Source organism: Canis lupus, chromosome 2 (genome assembly GCF_011100685.1).
Source record: "Canis lupus familiaris isolate Mischka breed German Shepherd chromosome 2, alternate assembly UU_Cfam_GSD_1.0, whole genome shotgun sequence".
NCBI classification, from domain to species: domain Eukaryota; kingdom Metazoa; phylum Chordata; class Mammalia; order Carnivora; family Canidae; genus Canis; species Canis lupus.
In genome coordinates, this window is record NC_049223.1 from 56,420,471 (window position 1) to 56,440,953 (window position 20,483).

Below are 20,483 nucleotides of genomic sequence, written 5' to 3' on the forward strand. Positions count from 1 at the left end.
AAGAGTACACACATTATAGGCATATAGAGCTCAGTGAATCATCCAATGTAACACACACCCCCCGGGGGGGTACCCGTTTATTTTTAAATTCTCCACAATCTTATCTTCAGGACATGCTGTCGAGGAAGAACTTGGAGTCGCCCATGGAGCCCTTCCACGTGCTCTTCCGTTCCTGTGTCGCAGGGCGGGATCAGCAGCTGCAGCCTCCTGGGCTCGTCCGAGCAGGTCCAGCTTCCGGGACACGATGGACACGAGGGGCCCGGTTGGCAGCTGGTGGGCTCAGCCCCGTGACTCACTTCTCCTCACATTCCTGGACACACGGAGCAGGTCGGAGGGCATGCCTTGAAACCCAGGCCCCGCCACTCCCTTGGGCAAGTTAGATAATCTCTCCAAACCTGTTTCTTCAGCTACAAGGTGCAGGTGCTAATAGTGCCTCCTCACAGGGCTGCTGTGGGGACGGAGCCAGGCAATGGGCACGCGGACCTTTACCACGACCCCGTGCAGGGAACACACACTCATGTCCAGAGTCAGCAGATGTAGGTCTCCCAGTGGTGCTGGCTAATGATGGCGCAAGCCACTGGGAGGCTGCTGTAAGCGAGGCCCAGACCTCAGTGCCTTCTCCTGGATTCATGGGGTTATTGAATAGTCCTCTTAGCGAGTACGAACCCTTATTTTGTAAGTAGAGGAGCTGAGGCTCAGAGATGTTGAGAAAGCTCGGCATTCCCCACACTGGCTGTGAGGACTAAGAAACACTAAGCACGTCCTTAGCGTTGGCCAAGCACAGCGTAACACTCCATCGATGGGACTGTGGTTTAAAGGGACCCTTGGGGGGATCCCTGGGTGGCTCAGCGGTTTGGCGCCTGCCTTTGGCCCAGGGCGTGATCCTGGAGTCCCGGGATCGAGTCCCGCATCGGGATCCCTGCATGGAACCTTCTTCACCCTCCCCCTGTGTCTCTGCCTCTCTCTCTCTATATATGTCTATTACAAATAAATAAATAAATAAATAAATAAATAAATAAATAAATAAATAAATAAATCTTAAAAAAAAAGGTCTGCTTCATTAAAAAAAAATTTTTTTTAAATAATAAAGGGACCCTTGGGGGCCTCTGGGGGGCTCCATGGTTGAGCATCTGCCTTCGGCCCAGGGCGTGACCCCAGGGTCCCGGGATCAAGTCCTGCGTCGGGCTCCCTGCCCAGCAGGGAGCCTGCTTCTCCCTTGGCTGTCCCCCTGTTCATGCTCTCCCTCTTTCTCTCTGCCACATAAATACATAAATAAAATCTTTTAAGATTTTTTAAAGATGAAGTGACCCTTTGATTATTCACCAGAACGGATGCTGTGCAGTTGCCAACCACCTACCCTTCCTTTCATCCTTACCCACAAAATCACCTTTCTCAGCCCCCCCTGGTTTCTTTGGAAGCCCACGTGACCTGCTTGTGGTCAAGAAGCGGGTGTAAATCTCCCAGGGGGGTCTTTCGGGGAAACTTACTGTCTCAAGAAAAGGGAAGAGCGTCGTCGGGCACGGACTCCCGCCAGTTGCCACTGACTGGGAAGCCCATGTGGGGCCTTGAGCTACAGCCGCCCCCCTGGGGCGCGAGAACCGAAGCCCGTGCCCAGGACGGCCACGCCGGAGCAGCCCCGCAACCCAGCCTTCCAGCCCTGGACACAACGGCTTCATCCCCTGGCCTACCCGACCTCGCTGCCACCCAGGGTCTTCCAAGCCGATCCATCTGATGTCCGGGTGAAATGAAATTTCCAAATTAAAGATCCGGAGTCTCTTCTTTGCTGCAACCTGTCTACACATCCCCACGGAGATGGTAAAGGAACCGCAGGGGATGACAGGTAACGCAGCCATCTCTCTAGGAATCGCTCTCAACGCCTCCGAAGATTAACATCTAGGCTTTTGCTGAACGTCCAAGCCCCACGTGTCAACTCCTAGCTGCTAACTGCCCCGTCTTCCCTGTCGGATGGCGTGTCCGGTGTCAGCAGCAGGGTTTGTGTGGTCGTCAGCACTGTGCCCTTGGGCTTGGCCCTAGACCAGGCTCCCCAGCGTGGAACTGGACGCCCCTCCTGTGAAACCTGAGGCATCTGCTCCGGCATCTTGGGCAAAGTCCAAGGGCTGTAATTGCATCCTGCGTACTTGTGGGCTCCTAGAGCTCTAATTAGGTAGCATTTATTTTCCATCCAAAAAAGATTATGCCAGGGCGCCTAGGTGGCTCAGTCGGTTAAACATCTGCCTTTGGCCGGGGTCACGATCCCGGGTCCTGGGATCGAGCCCCACGTCAGGCTCCGTGCTCGGGGGCGGGAAGAGGGGGTCTGCTTCTCCCTCTCCCTCTGCCCCTACTCGTGTTCTCTAATAAATAAAACTCTTTAAAAAGAAGCAAAACCAGAAAGGATTATGCCTCGCGTTGCTCTGCACATTAAAACAGCAGGGGGCCCAACCCCAGTGATAAAGGGGCAACTTACTGTGACAGGAAACGAGGCCGAGGCCAAGGCCGAGGCTGAGGCGTAAGGATCATGTGTTTACACAGAGCCTCCGGGTGGCTTCCAACCAGGAGCTAAGTGCATCAAGGGGCTCCACGTGCGGTTTCCTGTGCCGTTACAGGGAAATAATATGCACGTATCTCTACTTAGTTTGATGACTTCTAAGGCACGTCCGATGAAAAGGGGACTAAACTCCAGCTCCTCCTCTTACAGCTTTCCTGTCAAAATATAACCCGCAGGAGGACTCTAAGAACTATTCCCTCCATCTAGTCCCCGCGCTGTCTCATCGTCACCTGGTACGTGGCTTTTTATATCCTACGCTAGGAATAACCCAGAATGGAGGTGTTTTGCACTGTCGCAAGAAATATCTTACAAAAAAAAAAAAAAGAAAGAAAGAAAGAAATATCCTACAAGGCCAAAAATCTTAATAGCTCAACACGCAAAACTGCTTTCCTGAATGGACATGCCTGGACAGTGAAAGAAACACGTCGTGTGAAACGATCCTCACTTTCATCAAACTGCAAGAGGCACACATTTCCAGTAGATTAAATCATGTGGCGTTAAAGACTCACACACACAATGAAGAGAAAATCTCTAATAATTTATTTGACCTTCAGTTTCACATTGTGAAAAAAAAAAAAAAACAACAGTTTTACAAAACTTCAAAAACGTAGTAGCAGACAAGCACACATGAACATGAACACTTCAACTTACACAGAGTTCTGTACGTGAACCACATACTCAATAGCCAAGCGAGGGATATTATTCAGCTCTAATCACTCTTATTCAGACAGGTGTCAAGCCCAGAGAAAAGGGGGCTACACAATTATACCAGAAGTGGAAGGCTGCCCTTTGTTATCGGTTTCCACAGCAACCAGTCCACAGAATAAGAAGAACCTTCTCCGTCTTACGCCAAGGTTTTTGTGCGCGCTGCGCCGTGAATCGTATTTGCTTCAAAGTGGGGGACGTTTCACAGGGTGAGAATGGTCAAGTAGCGAGCCCAAATGCCTACATCAATTCAAAGAGCGGGAGTCCAGAAAGTTCCCTGCAGGCTGGAGGCCCACCCCGGCCACGGCTCCCTCCGGCTCGCACACAGTAATTAATAGAGGATTCAAGGACACGCCACAACTTTGAAACAGCTGCAGAAAATTCATCCTGCTTTCAGAAGTCACGCAGCGACACACACATCTCGGCAGATTTGCATCATAAACTAGAGCGCCGTGGCTGCCACAATGTGACGCCGCCGCCGCCGCGCCGCCGCCGGGGCACAATCGGACATCTGCATTGCTTAGAACACATCCAGGAGCGGGGAACTGACTGCTGGAAGAGTATTGTGGCGCTTTCATTCCAAGGGCTCATTTATTCTGGTCCAACTGTAGCCCACTTATTCATGGCACGAACGGACATGTGCAGTTAGTCTGAAGTGTCCAGGTAAAGAGAAATGTTAAGGATTCATCGGTCACTAGACAATGCAAACACACTCACGATGTAGAAGGTTATCATCAGTCTAAAGCCCTATTTTCTAAAACTACAGCAACGTGAGAAACATCGACGAAAGCGGTGCGAGTTGCAAACTCCGGTGTTCCCCAGGCACCTCTGGGCAAGCACCAAGCTGGGTCTAGCACTAATACCTACCACGGCACGAGTTAGTAAACAAGCACACGAACTAGCAAAGAATGTATTCACAACAGGTCCCCGACCGTCCGTCCCGGGAAACCCCTCACCAGGGGCCACCGGCTCGCCATTCTTCGGTGTTCACCTGGCCAAACGCGTCACTCTTGTGCACCGAAGAGTTCTGTTCTAGAGACTTACCCAAGGGTGAGCACGCAAGTGTACATTGTACCAACGTGAACGTGGCCTCGGAAAACTTCTACCGCTTGCTGGATCGCACATCAAGAAGAGGGAACGATGAGTCCAGGGCCAACCGATCTGGCGAGGGAGTTAATGTACGTCTGTGGCAGCTCAGCTTTTTCCTGTTGAACTGTGGGTTTGGCAAAGCATTCTCACGGGGTAATAAATAAATAAATAAACTTTGGACAATGCCTTTACCTGTGCCCTATATACAGAACTAGTCCATAGAATTTTCCAGGATTTTAGGATTATTACACAAAGGGGAAAAAAAAACTGCAGAGCGACTTGGTCCTTCCTAAATTTCAGTAGCTGAGATGGAAGTAGGTGAATCAGATGGGAAGGAACACGGTCAACTGAAGACGTGCCCCACCCCATGAGCCATCAGCATGACCAGAGCCCATGAAACCCCATTAGTTAGAAGTCCGTGAGTCTTAAAAAAGTGTCCTTCATGCTTTCTCTACGTCTACGATGTCATTCGTTTCCGACTTATACTCCTTCCCTGTCTTGACATCTACGACCCACCCCCCCGTCCCAACCCACCCTCCAGTTAAACTCCAAATTTTAACTCCCGAGTTCTCATTTTCGTGCAGCAAAGCACTTCACAACAGCCACGAAATTGTGCAAAACATACAACCATTCACACGCTCCCGTACACGCGAAGACAATCGTAAGCATTGTTTCAGCATGCAGGCGTCGGACAATAAATAGCTAAATCTATAACAAGTTTCTTAACAGCCGAGGGAGAGTTTAAAGTCACTTATAAATAGAGAAAGAACACCTATGCGCGAACGTCGGCGTTGTTCGGAGCCTCGGGGCGCCAGGCCTCCGTCTGGGCCCGCAGCCGGGCCTCACCGGGCGACAGCAGCTGGCAGGAGGCTCGGGCTCGCTCCTCGGAGAGGTGACAACCGTTGCAAATTTTACACATAAATGGTGGAGCCCATGGAAATCAAAAGCTGAATATAGTACAGCAAGGGAAAGGCCCGGCTTTCCTCCGCCCGTGAGGGGCCGATTAACGCGGACATTAATCCACAATTACAGGACAAGGACTAGATCACAGGTTCACTCGTTCATGTTAACGGCGGCTCCTGGCGAGCCCCGCCCCCCACGTCCAGCCAGGGAATGTACAGGTGGGGGTGTTGCTCTGGGGTCCGGGAGCAACTCCTCCTCCTCCTCCTCCTCCTCCTCCTTCTTTCTTCATTACCTTTGGCGTCTCCAAAGTACAAATCTCCTTCTGTCTCACCGAGCGACGGAACAACCTAGAATGGAGGGGGAGAGACAGAGTCTCGTTAGGACCCTGGACACCAAAGGGAAAGAGACCATGACAATCAGGACAGAGCTGGCCAACTGGCTCGTGCAAGCCCAGACTACAGGTTCACGAGCAAGCGTGCACAGACCGGGTGCGTCCCCGAGCCGCGTGCACACACGAGCGTGGCCCCGGGAGGACCGGCCCGTCTCCGCTCCGCGCCAGAGCACAAGTGTGCCAACGGTGCGGCTCCGAGGTGCCAGCTTCTGCTTCCAACACCCCTGCTTCGTCTGTGGCTGAGCAGAGCACCGTGCAGCCCCCTGAGGGGCAGGCCCCCCTTGGCCGCCCCGCAAAGGGCTCCGAGTGCAGATCCCCCACTTGTACAAGGCACAGTAACCCGCCCACCGAAGCACATCTCTGCTGTCCAAGTGCCACAAGTCCATCTCGCTCCCTTCCAGCGACACCACAGGCCGCCCCAGCCCACGGCTGGAGCCTGTCCACACTCGGGACGTGCCAGCCAAGGCACGACTGCCAACCTGCGGGATCCACCGCCGTCAAGCGAGCACGAGCATCAAGTGGAGCCACAGGCCTGCGCGTTGCGTGGGACCAGCTTCCCCACGCGGCCCCTGCCCATCCCGTGGACCTGATTTTCCACGGGTAAGTGCAGCCGCCTCCGCCCCCCACTCACGCACCAGCCGCCCACAGACCCCGTCCAGGCCCCGCGCAGGCCCCCAGCCCGGCGCCGCTGCGAGTGCAGACAAAGGGCGTTCAGGAGGGGCCGCCGGTCACTCGCAGTTCTCCTCCCTTTTGTGTGTTCAGAGTCGGATTCATTTCATTCGTTGGTTCCTTTGGCAGCTTCCTGACGGCGACTCAAGGCTCCGGAGGCATTCCTCAGGCCTGTGTCCGCCCCCAGCCCCGCCTCGGGCACCTAGGGCTCACCAGCAGGCCAGAGGACGCGTTTGATAACTGGAACAGTATCAGCGTTCACAGCAGTGCATCCTCCAACGGAGGGGGGGTGGACTCTAAAAAAAGGGAAGAGGCAGAGCACAGGGAAATCCGAGGGCCGTCAGGTTGGGGCCACACGGCACCACAAAAATGGGAGCGTCCTCAAGAGTGATTTCCTTCTTGTCCTTCCCACCGACACAGCAGCAGGAGACAGTTAAAATCCCCCCTGGTGAATGAGCTTTTAGACCCAGGGAAACCTCTTGTTAACACGTATTAATTCGGTTAGCACCCACGTCTGAGATCAAAGAGACGTTCCGGAAGTCTCTGCAGCTTACGGCTGAAACCTGCACAGCACCTCTTTTAAGTCACCCTATCCAGCTTAAGTGTTTTAACACTATATTGTGTGTAGAAAACTTCAGAAATTTACACCAACATTCTCCCTATGGGAGACCGCAAGGGTGGCTTTGATGAGGCCCACACCGCCCTTAAAGAGGCCAATGCGACCCTGTCAAACTGCCCTGTTCGGGGCTGGACTCCGACGGGCGGCACCGGGGCTGGGGCTGCTGCACCTACGACCTAACACTTGATCTGCTCGGTTCCCAGGGCCCAGAAGTATGTGATTAGGATCAAATAGCCAGGATGGGGCGAATTCGAGCACCAGACAACATCCCCTGGGCTGCGTGGGGAGGCACTAAAAAAAACGAAGACTAGAGGTAACAAGTGGGTGGCAGTCAGAGGAACCGCACTTCCCCACCACACGCGAAGCTAATTCCGTGGCAGGCCGAGGTCTCAGCTGAAGAAGGGAAGAAACCTAAGAGTGTCGAACACTTAACATGGGCCAGATGCTGGGCAGCGTGTTCTCTCCCCTTTTCTTCCCTCATTTATCAATGAGCCCGGGCCTGAGTGGGGACAGAGCGTGCAGAAGCCCTAGTGCAGCACAGTCACGGGACAAAGGAGGGGTCTGAGTCCAGAGGGTTCCAGACGGCACCCCGGAAACCCAGACCGGGATGCACCGTGGTCTTTCCCTGCCTCGGCTTCCTTCCTCCTTCCTTCCTTCCTTCAGTCCAAAGATGCCAGCCTGTCCACGGCCACCATCGCGCCAAGGGCTTGGCTCTCCTCTGCAAATATAGTCAATTCTGGGCTAACACCGAACTCAGTGTGCTTTTAATTGATGCTTTTGCCCAGAAGGTTCTTTAAACCTGCTTTAGAGGTGAGTCATGCACTCATATCGCAGATGAAATAACCACGTTCAGAGCATTTGTTTACTCAGGATTACTGAGATGCCAGCAAGGCTGCAAAAACCAGTTTGGTGTGGGACGCCGTCAGCACAGTCACTCCCCACAGGAGGTTTCTGACTGTTCCAGCTCCTCTGAAGGAGTTTCATTCCAAGGTTACATCCTATTAGCAAGCTGTGCTAACTCTAACAGGCTGGAGGAGACAACTGAACCAATGGAAAAAACAAAAACAAAAACAAAGATTCATTGTCAAAATGAGGCCAATTTTAGTGATGTTCGAAAATGAGCTATAAGAAAGGTGGAAAGGAAAGACCAATGAGTCGAAATCCCTCTTTGCTCAGCTCACAAAGATCCCTAGATTTCCGTTTTCCCCTCTGAAAGTCCTCTTGAAAAAGTATGACACAGGGAATCCCCGGGTGGCTCAGCGGTTTAGCGCCACCTTCAGCCCAGGGCGTGATCCTGGAGTCCCGGGATCGAGTCCTGCATCCAGCTCCCTGCATGGAGCCTGCCTCTCCCTCTGCCTGTGTCTCTGTCTCTCTCTCTATGTCTATCATAAATAAATAAATAAGTCTTAAAAAAAAAAAAAAGGCAGAAAAAAGAAAAGTGTGACACATACTCGGATCACAGAGCCAAAGCTTCCCAGGCAATGGGTTAGTTTTCGTTGTGCTTCCTCCAAAGCAGAGTTTTAACTTTATTCTCTTATTATTAATAACAAGCCCGCGAATTACCAAAGCCAATCAACACGTTCCACGTGCTCGTGCTGCCCTCAAGACATGCTTAAGTGCTTCCTGGGGCCAAGAGCAAGGATGCTTAACGGCAGCAAAGCGGCCATTAGCTTCGCGAACACTGAACTGCGTCGGCCTATTAATTATTTGAGCCAAGAGTATTATATACTCTTAAGCACACAAGACGACCATTATGGACTCAGATATATGACACAGAAAGACGACTTTTGTTCGCCCTGACAAAAGGGTCAGCCTGTCTGATTAACTCTGAAAGGCTGCCGTGTAAGGCAGTCTGGATGGCTCAGTGTGTCCACGCATCAGACAAATTTAAACAACGCAGGTGTAACCTTTTACGAGCAGAGACCCCGGTTTCCTTCTGAAGTTAATAAATGCCCTAAAGGGGGCTATTTTTTTTGTTGAGGAAAAAATTTTTAAATAAGCGATAAATAATTGGAGAGAAAACAAACTAGGAAAAAAACTTAAGCATTCCGGTTCTTACACCCTCCTTCATTCCAGAAAGCATTGAGGAATCGAAATTTGAGTATCAACCAATATCTCCTGGGGTGATAACCCGTAGGAAGCTCAAGTTTGTTAAGAAGCAGTTCAGCAAACGCTCAAGCGCTTCCACTCTGGAGCCTGAGCCCCCGGGTTGGTTTCTCGACCCGCTCCTCCACCTACGAAGCTCTAGGACTTTGGGCAAGTCGCTCAACCTCTGTGCACCGGTTGTTCCCATCCCTACAGTGCTCTAGGAATAGTATCTCGCAAGGCTGTTGTCAGGATCAGACGAAGTGACCCACGGAGCCCCCGGCCCCAGGTGTGCAGGGAGGCCCAGCAGAGCCTGGCTGGCATTATTAACCTAAGGCACAAGGCAGGGGCTCCCAACTGGGCCGCACAACAGCATCATGAGAGAACCCCCTGGCGATGCCCGTCCCAGATCCCACCTCTGGGACGGGCAGTTTTGAGATGCTGGTTGGGAGACGCGGGGGCTCAGCCAAGGCTGGGACCCCCGGCTCCAGTTAGGGGCAGGGCCGGGCAGCTGCGGTCGACCCCGGTGCTTTCCATTCTGGGGAGCAGGGTGTTTGACTTGAATAGTTCGGGGACTACCTCTGCACCGGTCACTCTCACTCTTGGAGGGACTCGCGCCGCTCAATTCCCCGCATACTCACCCGGGACCACTCCTTACCTCACGCTCATCCCCCGAAGGGCGCCGCGCTTAGGAAGGCAGGTGCTTCCAGGTGCTGACGAACGCAGTGGGGATCAGCGAGTACGGGACCGTGGTTATGCTGTTCCACACATCTAACGTGGGGTCGTAGCAGTCCAGAGTCTTGCACCGCTGGATGCCAAAGTATCCCCCGACCACGTAGAGTTTGTTTCCGGAGGCCACAGCGTGGCAGCTCATGCGCTTTGCGGTCACGTCTCCCACCTTGGTCCACTGGTACGTCTCGCTGTTGAATTTGTAGGCGGAGCAGGCCGAGAACTCGGTGTCCCCACCCATGATGAAGATCTGGTTGCCCAGCACAGCTGCAGCCGTGTAACGCCAGGGCTGGGGGCAGGTGGCGGGCACCGTCCACCTGTTCTCACACTGATCGTAACACTGAACCTTAGGGAGCTTGTCATGACTGACGCTGGTACCTCCGAAAGCGAACAGCTTGAGCTTGGCGCTCACCACCGCCGCGTTGCTGACACCTTCTCGGAGTGGGGCCACCATGGTCCACTTGTTGGTCGTGGGGTCATAGTGTTCTACTTGCTTTAGAGAGACGGAGGGGGAGGCCGGGAGGCAGCCCGTTGCGGCCGTGTGCCCCCCGACCACATACAGGCAGTGCTTCAGTTCGGCAGAGCCGTGGCCAAACCTGGCCACCAACATGGGGGCGGCTTTGGACCACTCCTCGTGCAGGGTATCATACACCCAGACGTCTTTCGAGACTCCGTTCTCAGACCCCCGGCCCCCGGTGATGTATACTTTGCAGCCAATTGCACACGCGCTGAATTCTTTTCTTGGGCTGGGGATGTCGGCCTTGGGGATGATCTCTTTGGCCTTCTGGTCTACCAGATACAGCTTATCGCACATGAAGGTCTGCCCTCCCAAGAGGAACAGAGCGTGGCCGGTTTTCCGAGGCCGGGCACAGAGGCTGGTCACCACGCCATCGTTCTGCAGGATTTTTAGTTTGCACCTGATGGCCTCTTCCACTATCTCCTTGCTCTTTCTCTGCTTGGTAATGAGTTCCTCCATGGCCACGTTCTCCATGAGGTAAATGGCGGGGAGGAGGGCCAGCCTCACCGTCTGCAGCAGCTCTGGGAGGTAGCAGTAGCGCTTCTTCAGGTCGTAGCTGATCCAGTTAATTGCAGACTCGTACACGAGCCTTTCATCTTCTGTCTCCAGCTCTTCGCTGGACAAGAGCTGCACCACCATGTCCTGGGGCAGCTGGAGGAAATCTTCGTTCTTCCTGATGGTCTGGAAATTGCTGAGACACATTCGCCAGGAGAGTTCATAGAGCTTCGTGCACTGGTGTGCGTCGGAGAGCAGCAGCATGCCCAGGCAGTTGGTGGGATGCAGATTCTTTTCTAGGAACTCGGCGCACGCATCCCGGATGTCCTGAAACTCCAGCATGTCGCCGGCTTCCAGGAGCGACTCTGCGTTTTCTTCATTGATGATGACCCGCGAGGAGTAGGCGTAGTCAAGGAGCAGCTCCAGGACCTCCGGGTGGATGGAGTTGTCGAAGTTGACCTCGCTGTCCTGGCTCTCCTTCAGGCCGCCGCTGAACATGGCCTCAAAGTAGCGGCTGCACGCGGCCAGCACGGCCCGGTGGCAGGGGAAGGTCCTGTTCCCCGCGTGGAGGAGGACGTCGGTGAAGAGGCGCTGCTGGCGCAGAAGGTTCAGATGCGTGAGGACGCTGTCGGCATAGGAAGACTTGTGGAACAGGTAGATGTTGATGGAGCCGGAGCTGGCCCTGGACTTGCGGTTCTCGTGCACGCTGACCGACATTGTGTTTCCTCTCCTAAAACCAAGACACAGCAAAACAGGCCATTGAACGGGGGACGCTCTCGACGTTCAGAACAGCACAGCAAAGCAAACAAATGGCTGTGACCGGAGAAAACACAGGGCTTTGCCGTTAGCCTGCAGTAATGGGCAGCCCTTCCCGCAGAGCCACAGACACCACCCAGCAGCCAAGGCATCTCCCTGTAATGCTGTTGAGCTGCTCGAGCACTGTTTAAAAAAAAAAAAAAAAATCACGGCTCGGAAGCAGGTTCATCTTGGAAAACCTGACTGCCAACTTTGAGGAGACTGAAGTCCTTGAGAATGTAAGACGGCAAAACCCCAGAGGAGGGAGGTCTGACTCGCAGGGCTCCCGGTCCTCGTCCAGCTGATTCACTGCAGGCCACTTAGAATGCCAGCCTTCCAGCTCTCGTAACGCCGGCATGGGCACCAGCTCTCATGCCCTATGCAACATAAAGCCATGTGTAAAACAAATACCTACTAATTAATTCCATCAAGAATTCCTTTAGTAAGAGCCGGTGTCTCTGTGTACCACGGTACATGGGAGACGTAATATTAGGGTCATAGGCTTAGGCCAACTCCTTCCAAGATCAGATCTTTATTAAAACCTTACAAATAACTTCTGGCCGACAACGCCACCAGGACAGGGCCCTCAAACAGCACCAACATAAACATTACCATATATTGATTAGCAGGCTTTTGTGAAAACACAGAACAGACTCTGGCCACAATCACCACCCATGTGTCTTGGCTCTGGACAGCTTCCAAAATGAGGATTTGCACACATAAAAGGAAGAATATTTTGAGCAGCCTACTCATCACTGCTGTTTTTCTGTTCTTCCTGCTTTATATCAATTCTTGGAAAACCAGTTGCAAGAACAAAGGATCTATCCGTCCCCCTCTTCGGATTGAACAGTGAGTGCATCACCAGGCTCATTCTCACGGACCTGCAAACACCGCCACGTGCAGGGGGGGTTCAAAATGCAAACACTGTTTTATGTAAGTCAAAAGCACACGCATTTGTGCTCTTGTGCTAGGGCCACCCTTGTCTTTATTTGCCAAGTAAAGTCCTTTCCTCCAAATTACTGAAATCATAGCAAAATCTAATGCTGTCTTTGGCTTTCCTCAGTAAGTCAGCTGTAGGTTCAGGATCTGGGAAATACCTGTCACCCATCTTCAAACACTGAATCACATGCTTTTTTTTTTTTTTTTTCTTTTCTATCCTTCTGTTACTTCAAAAGAATAAAGCCTTCAAGAACCTGCCCGTCAAAGGGTTCCTAAGGAAGCTGTTTATGCCAAGAGGCTAAACTGTATAAGTTACAGTATCTGTTCCAAACTCAGAACAGCTAGTTCTTCCAAGCGGGCCTCCTTGTTGTTTCCTTCAACATTCCCTTAGTTATTTCTTTTCAATCTATATTGCAGTAATTGCTAATAAACAGAAATGAGTGACTCTCCACAAATTCAAGGGCTAGATACCAAGCGGCACTTCCCGACCAGCTGTGGCACAGCACGGCGCACAACAAAGGCGGGTGCCAGATGGGCCCGTGACACACTAGCCACACAACATTAGGTGATGCAACTTGTTTTCTTTTATTTGGGGAATGTAACTTTTCATTAGGAGTAAACATGGCTTTAGTGGAAGAAAGTAAGTAACAATGTCCTTAGAAGACAACACCAGTGTCCACTGCGGCTACTTCAGGACAGGCTACTTCAGGACAGATAGACGGGCAGTGAGGAGCCAGGCATCCCCCTTATCTCAGACAAGGCCTCTACCGTCCGGTGTGTGTTTACGAGGCCCAGAACCGTCGACCTGACACCAGGGGAGTGCACCAAGTTTCCAAAGCCTTAGCGCACCTATTAGCATCCCTGACACCCCACCTTGAGAGCTGTGAAGTCATACATTCAATCTGAGGTACTCGAGGAAGATTTTAAGCCTAAACCTCACAAGAGGTCTTTTACATCCTCTGATGTCTTACCTAGAAACTTCAATCACTCCAAATGAGTTCTGCTTTCTTTTTCAAGCTAACGCTTCCCTCCCGAGCTGCTTCTCTCCAAAGCTGCCTTGTCTCAAGCTAAGAGAGGACACGCCTCTAACTGAAGCATGAGGCTCCTGGCACAGGGCACGTGAGCACCAAAGTGCCCGCAGAGAGTGTGAACCACAGTGGGGCCCAGAACATGTTTCCCAGAGCATCGAACTCCAGACAGAGTGAAACAACATTCACTGAGGGGGGGGGGGGGGGCGGCCTGGCTTACACTGAAACAGTTTGTTAAGAAGACCTCAGGATACAGGATCTGCATCCCTATGCACCCTGTGTCTGAGCTCCTGTACTTTGCAGGTTGTCCCACAAAACCAGGAGGAAGAGAGGCTGGTTAGCCTGTCATCCTGGACACCGCCCCGATAGAGAAGCGTGTCACGGGCGAAATCCAACCTTCTCGCGGCAATATTTGCTTAAAATGAAAGGAAAACTTAGAGACCCAAGGGACACAACTTGCCTTCCGGTTTGAAGCTATGCAGACATCAAAATATCGGCAGGAGCCCTTTAGGCAGTCCCTGAACACACCTTCGGGCGAAAAGGAATCCTCCTCTGGCATTTCTTAAGCCCCCAGAGGAATAATATTTGCGTGCCGGGGAGACAGCCTCCCCCAAATGCACACGCACACTTCACCCGCGTCCGCAGAGGACACGGGGCAAGGGCTGCCGGTGCCCCAGCATCGAGGGGGCTTCTGCACAGTGACCTGGGGTCACTCGGGGCTCCCGGCTCGGGCGCGGCTCCCCGCCTGCGGACCGGCCACGGCCCGGGCATCGGGCATCGCGGGCATCGCGGCCGGGACACCGGGGACCCACCCGGCCCCGGGGCGGACCTGCGGGCGGCGCGAGGCCTCAGCCGGCGACCCGCGCCTTGGGGGCGCCCACGGCCACGCGCGGCTGCGGAGCGGACGCCGGTCCCGGGCGAGGCCCCGTTCATTCCCCGCGGGGAGGGCGCCCTCACGGGCGGGTGCGCGCCCCCCAGTGCCCAGGCCCCGCGCCCACACCCCGCGCCCCCCGCGCCCACACCCCGCGCCCCCCAGTGCCCACACCCCGCGCTCCGGCCTGGGGGCGCGACCTGCGCGGGCCGCGAGGGACCCCGGGGCAGGACCCCCGACCCCGACCCCCCCGACCCCCCGAGCTCCGGGCGCACAGCCCGGCGGCCGCGGCAACAGGTCCGCGGGGCGGGGGCGAACTTACGGCGGCGGCGCGCGGCCAGCCGGGTCCTCGCCTGGGTCACGGGCGCGGGGGCGCGGGGGCGCGGGGGGCGCGGGGGGCGCAGCGCCGGCGGCTGGACTCGGGGTGCGCAGCGCCTGGGCCGCGCCGCCTCCTATCCGGCTGCGAGCAGTGTGCGCCCGGCGGCCGCGCGCCCGCCTATAAGCGGCGGGGAGGGGAGGGGAGGGGCGGGGCGGGGCGGGGCGGAGGGAGGGGGAGGGGGGAGGGCGCGGATGCCGGAGTGACACCCGGCGAGGGAGGAAGCCAGTGAATGCCGGCCGCCGGGGCGGAGGAGGAGGAGGAGGAGGAGGAGGAAGGGAGGGGAGGGGGAGGAGGGGGAGGAGGGGGAGGGGGGAGCCGAGCCGAGCGCGCCGGGAGAGGAAGCGGGGGCGGGGGGAGACAAAGCGGCCCCGCAGCTCGCAGCTGCGCTCCCCGGGGCCGCGGGGGAGGCCTGGCGCGGCCGGAGCCCAGGGTGCGCCCGGGAGAGGGGGGAGAGGGGCGCCCGGGGGAGGGGGACGCGGGGCACCTGGAGGGCCGGGGGGGGCAGGGGGCGCGACCTCGGTACCCACCCGGGGCTCCGGCGGCCGCACTGTGCGGGGCTCTCGGGGCGCTCCGGGCGCAGGGGGAGCCGCCGGGGGAGCCGCCGGGCGCGCACCACGTGCTCCGCAGCCGACCGCGGCCGGAGTCCCCGCGACCCGCTCGCAGCCGCGGCCACGCCGCCCGCCCGCCCGGAGCAGCCCCGAGCCCCGGAGCCCGTGGTGCGGCGCGGAGGCCCCGACGGGACCCGTGACCCGCAAGGCGAGCGCCCCCGCGCGGCCGCGCGCGATCCTCGCAGCGAGGCCGGGGCTGCCCGCGGCCCACGGCTGCTCGGGGTTACTACACGAGTAGGGGGAGCCGAGGCCCAGCTCCAGGCCGCGGGGCAGGCGCGGGTCTGCAGCTCCGCAAGGCGTCCCCGGACCCCCCCCCCACCTGCCCGGGGCCCCACTACACCCTCCCACCCGCCCTCACCCCTCCCACCTGCCGGCCCCCCCACACCCTCCCACCCGCCCCCACTCCTCCCACCGGCCCCGGGCCCCCCCACACCCTCCCACCCCCTCCCACCCACCCACCCCCTTCGCTCCCACGACCAGGTGCAAAAGTGGTTCAAGCTGCTGAGGCCCCGCTGCGCCCCAGACGCGGCCCTCCCCACGCGGCCCTCCCCGAGCGGGTGGGATCTCCCGACCCCACTTTACTTTCCACCCCGGCCCCGCCAAGGAGCGCAGGGCCCTCTGAAGCCCTGGTCCGCATCGGCCGGCAGCCTCCCCAGGGGTCTTGGAGCCTGTTTTGTGTTATTTTGCGTGCGGAGCCCCCAAAGGAGGGGACGGCGGGCTGGGTCCTGGGTGAGAATCCTGGCAGCGGCTCTGGGGCTCGGCCGGGAGAGGAGCGGCCCCCGCAGGGCGCCCTGTGCTGGGGGACACGGGATGGGGATGCCCGGGAGGCCCGATGTGTGGGGCCGAGGACGAGGCCGAGGACCCGGTTCTGTGCAGCCAGCGCGCATCTGCCTTTCAGGCCCGTCTCTGGGGAAGCGCCCTGGGCCCGGTGGGGCCTTGGGAGGCCAGGTATTCGGGGCTTCCTCTGGGGGAAGTTCTGTGTAAACGAAGAGATCAACACTTTGTCCTTCTAGGAGGAAGTATTTCTTTCCTAAACCTCCGGGGAGCTGCACCTAGAGGATTCTGCTGAGAAATAAAACACCGTCCCAGCTCGCTGGTCGGGGGGATTTTGTCTCCGGGAGCCCCTGAGTCAGGAACAGGGCATCCGACTCACATCTCCACCACCCGGACACCGGAGTGTCCCTGACCACGGGGACAGCAGCGTTCACTGCTCCTTGCGGGACCTTGCTAAGCCGCAGGGATGCTCAGCACGTTCGCTCCTCATCCATCGCTCCTGATGCCCTTTTCCTGGTCTGCTCTCACGTTGCCATCTTTCTGGGCTTTGAGAGAAGAGAAGGGGGGAAAAAAGTTGTAGCTTTGGGAAATCTTGAAATGTATTCAGTGACCTTAGACGTTTGCTTCGTCTGCCTCAGGGAGATAAGCGATGGGAGGCAAGGGAGAGAAATTAGCTTCTGGAGGCCATAAACGTGGAAAATCTCTTCCTGCTGAGAGATATGGGGACTAAACTGGCATCTTGGGGGAAAGGTGTGTGCTCTCCATGACCTACAAACCACGCTGGTTTCCTTGAGCCAACGTGTGACAGGCTTTCAGGCCCGTGTGCACTCCTACTGTTAGTGTGCTTCCCGTCACAGCGACTCAAACTGTAACTGCCCAGCGTCGCCCACAGCTAGCCAGTCCTAAAGTGACTCTTATCACTTCCTCGCAGGGTGACAGGGTGAGCAGGTCGTGAGCGTGCACAGGAAGAGGTCTCTAGACAGCGCTGTGACCAAGCCGGACAGCCGGACACGTGGCCGATGTCTTGAGGTGCAAGCAAGTCAAGAAGTGCTGTGGGTCCGTGTCGCACGATGGCCACCACCTGACTCAAGATGTTAGGCCGGTCCCGGGGGCCCCTGGGAGCTGGTCTTCGCCTCTGCCTTGTGACACCAAACCAAGGTCTCATTTTTAATGCTATTAAGAAGCTGTGCCCAAGGCTTTGGCCTTGTTATCTCCCTTAACAACGTTATTTTGTTTGGCTGCAAAATAAGCAGCATGGGGTTAAATGTATTAGCTGCCTTCAAACCTAATTTATCTTCATTCCTTCCTAATTTACACTCGGGCTGAATTAATGAGAATGATTTAATTAACACAGTGCGACCACGGTACCAGGGATAGGACAGCTCAGGGGATTAGAGCAGACAGTGGGCCAGGCAGCTGCCGTCCAGCCTCCTGTGGTCCCCCCGAGGCCCCACCCGAACTTCACACACACCCGTCCCTGCCCTGCCCGCCTTCCAAGTGTCTTCTTTGTTCTTTGATCCACTTCCTGAATCTGTGTGAGGAAAATGGCACTGCCTTCCTTCCTCGGGTCATGTCCGCCGGTCGTCAAGGCTGTGGCCTGCAGAATCGGTGCAGCAGGGAGGCCCGGTGCTCTCCCTCCTGTGTCAGGTTCCCGCGGGGAAATGGCCACAGAGCCAGGGACAGACTCCCCTGGCTGCACTCGTCCTGGGATCAACACCAGCGGAAGGAGCGGGGGCTTCTCGGGGATGCCTCTCAGCTGAGGCCCTGGCTGGAGCCGAAACACCCCTCAGAGTTGCCCCCAGGAAAAGTGAGAAGGCCCGGTTGTATGAGGCTGCCTGGGCCAGTTCCCCAGTACAGGCTCCCCAGGAGAGGGACCAAGGCCTGGGTCCAGTGGCCTGATCCCACAGAGTCCTCAGCCCTCCAGGGACAGGGGCCCAGGGCCTCCTGCTGCCCGTACCCCCAGCAGCTGGGCGGGGGGGTGTCTAGTCTCCCTGGAGGAGTGAGGCCATGGGCACAGGGCCCCCTTCGACACTTCCTCTAACAGAGAATCAAACCTAGAGAAATGAGACCTCAGCTCCTACCAGCACACCTCTTACCTTAAAAAAAAAAAAAAAAAAAACAAGGAAAACTGAAGAGCAAGGCAGTCGGTGCAAGAAGCTCTCCGCATCGGGTAAGTCAGTGTCTTTCTCTGGGAACAAACAAGAAGTCTGAACAGACCGTTTTCTAAATTTTGATTTGCCACCTTCTGTATTTGTCTTTTTAACTGTATTCGTGTTAAGTGTTTCTTGTGATAAACCTTGAGAATATTCTTGAAATGTGACCGTGTCGTATTTTAAAACTTCAGTTGCTTCCTACACACATGATAGGGGTTTCGGGCGTTTTTGTGAGTTACTCTGGGTTATCGTATTACTTTTTAATTTCAAATTCCAGTTGTTCGTGGCTTATCTATATGGAAAAAATGGATTATGACTTTTTTCCAGATTGATTGATTTGAGAGAGAGGGTGTGCGAGGCAGGGGGGTGGCCGGGAGGGGTGAGGGCTGGATCCCATGCCCCTGAGATCACGACCTGAGCTGAAACCGAGAGGCAGTGGCTCAACTGCCGGGGCCTTGCAGGCGCCCCTGCATGATGACTTTTAATAGAAAATCGTGCGTGGACGTGTATTTGTGTCCTTTCCGAGCCGAGCCCGCATCCTGCTGAAGTCCCCCTCGGAGTCCTTGCAGCAGGAGCACCCCATCCCTCACCCCATGCCCCCGTCCAACGGTGCGGGCCGGCTTGCAGGGACACCGAGGGTGCTTCGGAGCTGCCGCCGGCCCACGGAGCTATGCGGGCTGGGGCCTCTGGGGCCCAGCACAGTCACCTTCACGGGGACACACGTTAGGGTTAGACTTTTAAAGCAGCATTTATTATTTTTTCTCTGATTATGAAAGCAACACATAGTAGTAATGTGGAGGAAACCCAGGAAAGTAAAAGAAAAAAATTAACCACAAACTTGCCATTTGGAAGACAGTGATGTTTGGCATTTGGGTTCCAGTCTTTTATAGCCACATAGTGTCTTATTTTTAGCAGTTAAACAGTTAAGGGCAGAGACTGGAGTTGGGCTGGATTCCTGCTTCTGCAGCGCTGGAGGCCTGGGGCCGGGCCCTGAGCAGTCTGGGGGCAGGTTCCGGTGGCGGTGGCAGGAGGCCGGTGGTGGTGGCGGGAGCACTGCTCGGGCATTGTCTTGCTGATCAGTGAGCTGGCAGGTGCAAGGCCGGCTTTCCTGGTTCCCTCCTGAGCCGAGCGGAGAGGAGAGCCCAGAGCGCTAGTGTGACCGCCCCACAGCGTGTCCTCCCCCTCGAGTCACTCGAATCCTGTTCTCACACGTGCCCAGTGGCAGTGGCTCAAGGGACACTTCCTGTCCTGAAGGAAGTTACAGACGCTCTTTGGAGTGTCTGGGATGTGCCTTTGCCTCCTTCCACCTCTCGTTGATGGTTGATGGTTGCCGTCTTCCCGCTTTACACCGGGGCCCTGGGGCTTCGGGGGATGATGCAGCAACAACCCTTTACTCTCCAGCAGCTTAAGAAACTAAGGTGCTGCAGGCCCCGGGGGGGGGCTCAGCAGTTGAGTGCCTGCCTTCAGCCCAGGGCATGACCCCGGGGTCCCGGGATTGAGTCCCACATTGGGCTCCCCGCAGGGAGCCTGCTTCTCCCTCTGCCTGGGTCTCTGCCTCTCTCTGGGTCCTCATGAATAAATAAATAAAATCTTAAAAAAAAAAAAAAAAAGAAAGAAAGAAAGAAACTAAAGTGCTGCAAAGGGGAAAGTATTTAAGAAGTCACACATTTTTTAAAAAGCAGCAGCTAGCTATATTTAGAAGAGGGTGGCCCATCCAAGACACAGCCTGTGTGGAATACAGGCTCCTACCTTTTCCTGCCCTGAAGATCTCGTGGGGCCACTTGACAAAGGCTCTCTCATATCTATGAAAATCACACCCGGCCTCTGTGATGTGTGGCTTTTCACGGCCCAGGGGCATCTTAACCCATTCCCCACCCCCTTATTCTCCATAATCTTTGAGTGCCCCAAGGCTCCTGGATCTAAACTCTTAATTTGTTCTAAGTAATTACATTAAAGAATTGACCGTTGTTCCAAGCACTGAAAATGAGGGTTTTGTTTGGCCTATAGGCCTTGCTTCCAGGGCAGGATGCCAAGGCCCCGAGCAAGCCCGGGCACGAAGACGGGACCAGAAGAAGGGACCTTTGTGGTCCAAGAGCTCGTACCTTCAAATGAATATTAAAAGGATTTTATGGCCCTCTGTGAGCATAGGCTCTAGTCACTTACATACAGTTCAGCTGGGACAGGAGTCT

General features: G+C 55.6%; 1 protein-coding gene and 1 long non-coding RNA gene across 2 annotated transcripts; one reads left to right on the forward strand and one right to left on the reverse strand.

Moving 5' to 3' along the window:
* Window positions 1-3,062: 3,062 nt before the first annotated feature.
* On the reverse strand, window positions 3,063-14,754 carry ENC1 (ectodermal-neural cortex 1). The gene is made up of 3 exons (XM_038530849.1): window positions 14,703-14,754; window positions 9,665-11,477; window positions 3,063-5,589 (listed from the first exon to the last, which is right to left on the reverse strand). The coding sequence occupies exon 2, from the start codon at window positions 11,462-11,464 to the stop codon at window positions 9,695-9,697; it is 1,770 nt and encodes a 589-aa protein (XP_038386777.1). The 5' UTR covers window positions 11,465-11,477; window positions 14,703-14,754; the 3' UTR covers window positions 3,063-5,589; window positions 9,665-9,694.
* A 356-nt stretch (window positions 14,755-15,110) lies between these two features.
* On the forward strand, window positions 15,111-18,260 carry LOC111092592. The gene is made up of 2 exons (XR_005355015.1): window positions 15,111-15,189; window positions 16,381-18,260. It is a non-coding gene; the product is annotated as an uncharacterized LOC111092592 (long non-coding RNA).
* Window positions 18,261-20,483: the final 2,223 nt, after the last annotated feature.